Source organism: Dipteris shenzhenensis, chromosome 18 (genome assembly GCF_047967505.1).
Source record: "Dipteris shenzhenensis isolate YYH24624 ecotype China chromosome 18, Dip_SZ_1.0, whole genome shotgun sequence".
Classification (NCBI taxonomy): domain Eukaryota; kingdom Viridiplantae; phylum Streptophyta; class Polypodiopsida; order Gleicheniales; family Dipteridaceae; genus Dipteris; species Dipteris shenzhenensis.
In genome coordinates this window covers 40,088,375-40,095,610 of record NC_141613.1, presented here as the reverse complement: position 1 = coordinate 40,095,610, position 7,236 = coordinate 40,088,375, and the positions used below count along the sequence as shown (strand labels likewise).

Sequence of the window (7,236 nt, the reverse complement as noted above, 5' to 3'; positions counted from 1 at the left end):
TAGGTTAGGGTGTAGGAAAAGTATTGTGCCCATCGGACATGCTTTGCATGGTCGATCGAGCATTAAATACCAATTTCTGCCTTAGTGTCATGCACATTCTTTAAAAAACACCCTGCTAGGTGTGTTATCCGATCAAGTAGTTATGCGATGGAAATTCCACTTTGCATGTAAGTTAATTACACCTAGTTGAAGGTGTGTCCAAAGTATTGTGTCCATCTGATATGCTTTTCATTGTCCATCAAGCATAAAACACGGTTTTTGCCTTAGTGTCATGCACAACCATAAAAAAACACGGTCCTAGGTGTGTTAATCAAACAAGTACTTATCGGATCGGGGCTCCACTTTGCACGCAACTCCAATTCAACTAGGTTGAGATATGTGCAATGTATTGTCACCATCGGATATGCTCTGCATGGTCAATTATGCATTATACAACGTTTTTCCGGTAGTGATATGCACATCCGCAAAAAAACACGCCCTTTGGTATGTTATCTGACCAAGTACTTATCGGATGGGTGTGCCTCTTTGAGAACATTTCAATACCACCTAGGTTAAGGCGTAGGAAAAGTATTGTGCCCATCGGATATGCTTTGCATGGTCGATTGAGCATTAAATGCCATTTTTGCCTTAGTGTCATGCACATCCGTAAAAAAACACGCTACTAGGCGTGTTATCCGATCAAGTACTTATGCGATGGGAATTCGACTTTGCATGTAAATTAATTCCCTCTAGTTGAAGGTGTGTGCAGAGTATTGTGCCCATCGGATATGCTTTGCATTGTCGATCAAGCATAAAACATCGTTTTTGCCTTAGTGTCATGCACAACCATAAAAGAACATGGTCCTAGGTGTCTTATTCAAACAAGTACTTATCGGATGGGGGCTCCACTTTGCACGCAAGTCCGTTTCAACTAGGTTGAGGTGTGTGCAAAGTATTGTCACCATCAGATATGCTTTGCATGGTCGATCACGCATTATACAACGTTTTTCCGGTAGTGATATACACATCCGCAAAAAAACACGCCCTTAGGTATGTTATCTGACCAAGTACTTATCGGATGGGTGTGCCTCTTTGAGAACATTTCAATACCACCTAGGTCTTAGCATAGGAAAAGTATTGTGTCCATCCGATGTGCTTTGCATGGTCGATCAAGCATTAAATACCATTTTTGCCTTAGTGTCATGCACATCCGTAAAAAAACACACTGCTAGGTGTGTTATCCGATCAAGTACTTATGCGATGGGAATGACACTTTGCATGTAATTCAATTCCACCTAGTTGAGGGTGTGTGCAAAGTATTGTGCCCATCGGATATGCTTTGCATGGTCGATTGAGCATTAAATACCATTTTTGCCTTAGTGTTTTTTATGGTTCTGCAAAAAAACACACCCTTAGGCATGTTATCTGACCAAGTACTTATTGTATGGGTGTGCCTCTTTCAAAACATTTCAATACCACTGAGGTTAAGGTGTAGGAAAAGTATTGTGCCCATCCGATATGCTTTGCATGGTCGATCGAGCATTAAATACGATTTTGCCCTTAGTGTCATGCACATCCGTAAAAAAACACGTTGCTAGGTGTGTTATCCGATCAAGTACTTATGCGATGGGAATGTCACTTCGCATGTAAGTTAATTCCACCTAGTTGAAGGTGTGTGCAAAGTATTGTGCCCATCGGATATGCTTTGCATTGTCGATCAAGCATAAAACACCGTTTTTGCCTTAGTGTCATGCACAACCATAAAAAACACGGTCCTAGGTGTGTTAATCAAACAAGTACGGATCGGATGGGGGCTCCACTTTGCACGCAAGTCCATTTCAACTAGGTTGAGATGCATGCAAAGTATTGTCACCATCGGATATGCTGTGCATGGTCGATTACGCATTATACAACGTTTTTCCCCTAGTGATATGCACTTCTGCAAAAAAACACACCCTTAGGTATGTTATCTGACCAAGTACTTATTGGATGGGTGTGCCTCTTTGAGAACATTTCAATACAACATAGTTTAAAGTGTAGGAAAAGTATTGTGCCCATCGTATATGCTTTGCATGGTCGATCGAGAATTAAATACCATTTTTGCCTTAGTGTCATGCTATCCGTAAAAAAACATGCTGCTAGACCTGTGTTATCCGATCAAGTACTTATGCGATGAGAATTCCACTTTGCATGTAAGTCAATTGCACCTAGTTGAAGGTGTGTGCAAAGTATTGTGCCCATCGGATATGCTTCGCATTGTCGGTCAAGCATAAAACACCGTTTTTGCCTTAGTGTCATGCACAACCATAAAAGAACACGGTCCTAGGTGTGTTATTCAAACAAGTACTTATCGGATGGGGGCTCCACTTTGCACACAAGTCTATTTCAACTAGGTTGAGGTGCATGCAAAGTATTGTCATTATCGGATATGCTTTGCATGGTCGATCACGCATTATACAATGTTTTTCCCGTAGTGATATGCAGATCTGTAGAAAAACACGCCCTTAGGTATGTTATCTGATCAAGTACTTATCGGATGGGTGTGCCTCTTTGAGAACATTTCAATACCACCTAGGTTAAGGTGTAGGAAAAGTATTGTGCCCATCGGATATGCTTTGCATTGTCAATCGAGCATTAAATACCATTTCTGCCTTAGTGTCATGCACATCCGTAAAAAAACACACTGCTAGGTGTGTTATCCGATCAAGTACTTATGCGATGGGAATGCCAGTTTGCATGTAATTCAATTCCACCTATCTGAAGGTGTGTGCAAAGGATTGTGCCCATCGGCGGATATGCTTTGAATGGTCAATCGAGCATTAAATACCATTTTTGCCTTAGTGTTTTTTTATGGTTCCGCAAAAAAACACGCCCTTAGGTATGTTATCTGACCAAGTACTTATCACATGGGTGTGCCTCTTTCAGAAGATTTCAATACCACTAGGTTAAGGTGTAGGAAAAGTATTGTGCCCATCGGATATGCTTTGCATGGTCGATCAAGCATTTTAAATACCATTTTTGCCTTAGTGTCATGCACACCCGTAAAAAACACGCTTCTAGGTGTGTTATCCGATCAAGTACTTATGCGATGGGAATGCCACTTTGCATGTAAATCAATTGCACCTAGTTGAAGTTTTGTGCAAAGTATTGTGCCCATCGGATATGCTTGCATTGTCGATCAAGCATAAAATGCTGGTTTTGCCTTTGTGTCATGCACAACCATAAAAAAACACAGTCCTAGGTGTGTTATTCAAACAAGTACTTATCGGATGGGGGCTCCACTTTGTATGCAAGTCCTTTTCAACTAGGCTGAGGTGCGTGCAAAGTATTGTCACCATCGAATATGCTTTGCATGGTCGATCACGCATTATACAACGTTTTTCCTGTAGTGATATGCACATCCACAAAAAAACATGCCCTTAGGTATGTGATTTGACCAAGTACTTATCCGAGGGGTGTGCCCCTTTGAGAACATTTAAATACCACCTAGTTTAAGGTGTTGGGGTTTGTCAATGTCCTGCCTCTCCATAGGCACACTTGTAGTCCTATGTGTGTGCTAGGGGGCAGTTAGGTGGAGCTAGATGCTTCTAGAAGTTAGGTGGAGAGATTCTAGGAGCTCGGTGGCCTTTGGTATGAGGTCATCTATGATGTCAGTTGGATGTAGAGGTAGCCTACATATGGCCCTCATTTCTCTTCATTCGAAGAGACAATTCTTCATTTGTGTCCATCTTCTTGTCTCCATTTTGCTCAGCTTGCTCTTTTCAACATGGTATCAGAGCAGTACCAGCCTCCTTGAGCTTGATCCCGCCACCTCATCATCTCCTGTGTTGCAGCTTATGCTTGTCGTCATCCTTGGGATAACAAGACGATGATGCTGCATCGTCAACCTCTTGGCTCTCTCCTCCAACTCCTCGTTCCTTATCCTGGACGTTCGTTCCCCGAGACTTGAGTAGTTTCTAAAGATCTTGTTACGGAACTTCTACTTAAATGGCCGCCGTCAAGTTTATGTTCTAGCAGAGGAAGCAGCGCTTAAGTATCTTGGGTTCGTCGAAATAACGGTCTATTCTACCTCAACATATGCAGCAATGGCGTACGAATTTGTGAAAAAGTGCTCAGGCTCTTTGAAGCCTTGTGTCGATGCTGTCGAAAAAAAAGTCAGAAGCGTTGTTGGACCTATATACCACAAGATTGAGGGTATTCCTCACGAGATTCTACTCTTTGCTGGAGTCTTTAGCATGTGCCGTCGAGACCCACGTGCCTCAGAAGGTAAAGGAGGTGTCATATACGGTTTTTGGAATCGCCAAGCAAATCCAGACTATTTGATATCTGTGGCTGCGGAATTGCATGAAAGCAGCTTTGTGGAGACGTCTAAGGCTTACTATGCCAGATGCGAGCCACTAGCAGAGGAGTGGCTTTACTCCATGTGGAAGAAGTTTCTGAAGCTCCCATATTCTGTCAAGGTTATACATTGCGTGGCTCCTCCTACTATATTCTGCGCCGACAAGTTCAACCACGTTATAGCCGCTTTGAAAGAAAAGCAGCTTCCTTTGATTTTTCAAGTAGCTTCCTTTGATTGGGTTCATGCCCTCCTTGCCGGTCGAGCGCATCGAAACCATTATTAAGAGAGATGCCTAGTTTTTGGATTGCGTTCTACTATCCATTCATATTTGTCTTTCTACGTTTGTAGATAATGAGTATGTTTTTTGAGCTCCACTTGTATCTCCCCTAGTTGTTTGAGTCAAGGTACTCTGCCTGGATAGTCCTCCAAAATGGATGAATAAACTATTGTGTGATTTGTAAACACCTCTGGTCACCATATGATGTAGACCATGTGTATGTGTTTTGTCCCCTTGGTACCTCCTGTAGACATTGTGTTTGTACATGCAGGGGAGATAACCATTGGGGGGGGTTTTGTTTTGTTTTTTTTTTTCCCTCATGGTACCTCTTGCAGACATTTTGTTTGTACATGCAAGGGAGATAACCATTGGGGGGGCTCGTGTTTCCCACTTTGTATACCTTACACCCATGGGAACCCTTGCTAGCTTGAGATCCTAGCCATTGATAGATCCATGACCACCATGAGATGGCATGTGACACCTTGTGCTAGCTGTATCCTTGACATAGCTTGAGGCAGTCCCTTGAGGGGGGGTTTGTTGGGGTTTGTCAATGTCCTGCCTCTCCATAGGCACACTTGTAGTCCTATGTGTGTGCTAGGGGGCAGTTAGGTGGAGCTAGATGCTTCTAGAAGTTAGGTGGAGAGATTCTAGGAGCTCAGTGGCCTTTGGTATGAGGTCATCTATGATGTCAGTTGGATGTAGAGGTAGCCTACATATGGCCCTCATTTCTCTTCATTCGAAGAGACAATTATTCATTTGTGTCCATCTTCTTGTCTCCATTTTGCTCAGCTTGCTCTTTTCAACATAAGGCGTAGGAAAAGTATTATGCCCATCGGATATCCTTTGCATGGTCGATCGATCATTAAATACCATTTTGTCCTTAGTGTCATGCACATTCGTAAAAAAACACGCTGCTAGCTGTGTTATCCGATCAAGTACTTATGCGATGGGAATGCCACTTTGCATGTAGGCCAATTCCACCTAGTTGAAGGTGTGTGAAAAGTATTGTGCACATCGGATATGCTTTGCATTGTCGATCAAGCATAAAACACCGTTTTTGCCTTAGTGTCATGCACAACCATAAAAAAACACGGTCCTAGGTGTTAATCAAACAAGTACTTATCAAATGGGGGATCCACTTTGCACGCAAGTTTGTTTCAACTAGGTTGAGATGTGTGCAAAGTATTGTCACCATCGGATATGCTCTGCATGGTTGATTACGCATTATACATCGTTCGTTCGGTAGTGATATGCACATCCGCAAAAAAACACGCCCTTAGTGTGTTATCTGACCAAGTACTTATCGGATGGGTGTGCCTCTTTGAGAACATTTCAATACCACCTAGGTTAAGGCATAGGAAAAGTATTGTGCCCATCGGATATGCTTTGCATGGTCAATTGACTATTAAATACATTTTTGCCTTAGTGTCATGCACATCCTTTAAAAAACATGCTGCTAGGTTTGTTATCCGATCAAGTACTTATGCGATGGGAATGCCACTTTGCATGTAAGTCAAATACACCTAGTTGAAGGTGTGTGCAAAGTATTGTGCCCATCGAATATGCTTTGCATTGTCGATCAAGCGGGTGTCATGCACAAGCATAAAAGAACACGGTCCTAGGTGTGTTATTCAAACAAGTACTTATCGGATGGGGGTTCCACTTTGCACACAAGTCCGTTTCAACCATCGGATATTCTTTGCATGGTCAATCATGCATTATACAATATATGTTTGGTAGTGATATGCACATCCGCCCGCAAAACAACACGCCTTTAGGTATGTTATCTGACCAAGTACTTATCGGATGGGTGTCCCTCTTTGAGAACATTTCAATACCGGTTAAGGCATAGGAAAAGTATTGTGCCCATCAGATATGCTTTGCATGGTCGATCGAGCATTAAGTACCATTTTTGCCTTAGTGTCATGCACATCCGTAAGAAAACATGCTGCTAGGTGTGTTAACCGATCAAGTACTTATGCGATGGGAATGCCACTTTCCATGTAAGTCAATTCCACCTAGTTGAAGGTTTGTGCAAAGTATTGTGCCCATCGGATATGCTTTGCATTGTCGACTCGGGGGGGTCACTATGTATAAACCATGTATATCACGTGCGTTCAAGGCCTATATTTAAAATCCCTTATCTGTAAATTTTTTCATTAATAAAATGTACCCCTTTTCTATACAAATCTGTAAATTTTTTCGAAAACTATTTTAAATAGTCCCTTATGTAAATTTATTTCTGTAAATTTTAGGAATAAAAAATATCCTTCTGTTGAACTCACGTGATAGGGTTACATATGATGAGTGACCCCCCTGAGATTGTCGATCAAGCATAAAACACTGTTTTTGCCTTAGTGTAATGCACAACCATAAAAAGACACGGTCCTAGGTGTGTTATTCAAACAAGTACTTATCAGATGGGGGCTCCACTTTGCACGCAAGTATATTTCCACTAGATTGAGGTGCGTGCAAAGTATTGTCACCATCGGATATGCTTTGCATGGCCGATCACGCATTATACACCGTTTTTCCCTAGTGATATGCACATCCGCAAAAAAACATGCCCTTAGGTGTGTTATCTGACCAAGTACTTATTGGATGGGTGTGCCTCTTTGAGAAAATTTCAATACCACCTAGG

The 7,236-nt window shown here is 42.1% G+C and overlaps 1 protein-coding gene across 1 annotated transcript; it reads left to right on the top strand.

The window, feature by feature from the left end:
* The first annotated feature begins 4,064 nt into the window (after positions 1–4,064).
* Positions 4,065–4,601, top strand: LOC147891222 (stress-related protein-like). Its single transcript, XM_087389183.1, has one exon. It carries the CDS (start codon positions 4,065–4,067, stop codon positions 4,599–4,601), a length of 537 nt encoding a protein of 178 aa, XP_087245309.1.
* Positions 4,602–7,236: the final 2,635 nt, after the last annotated feature.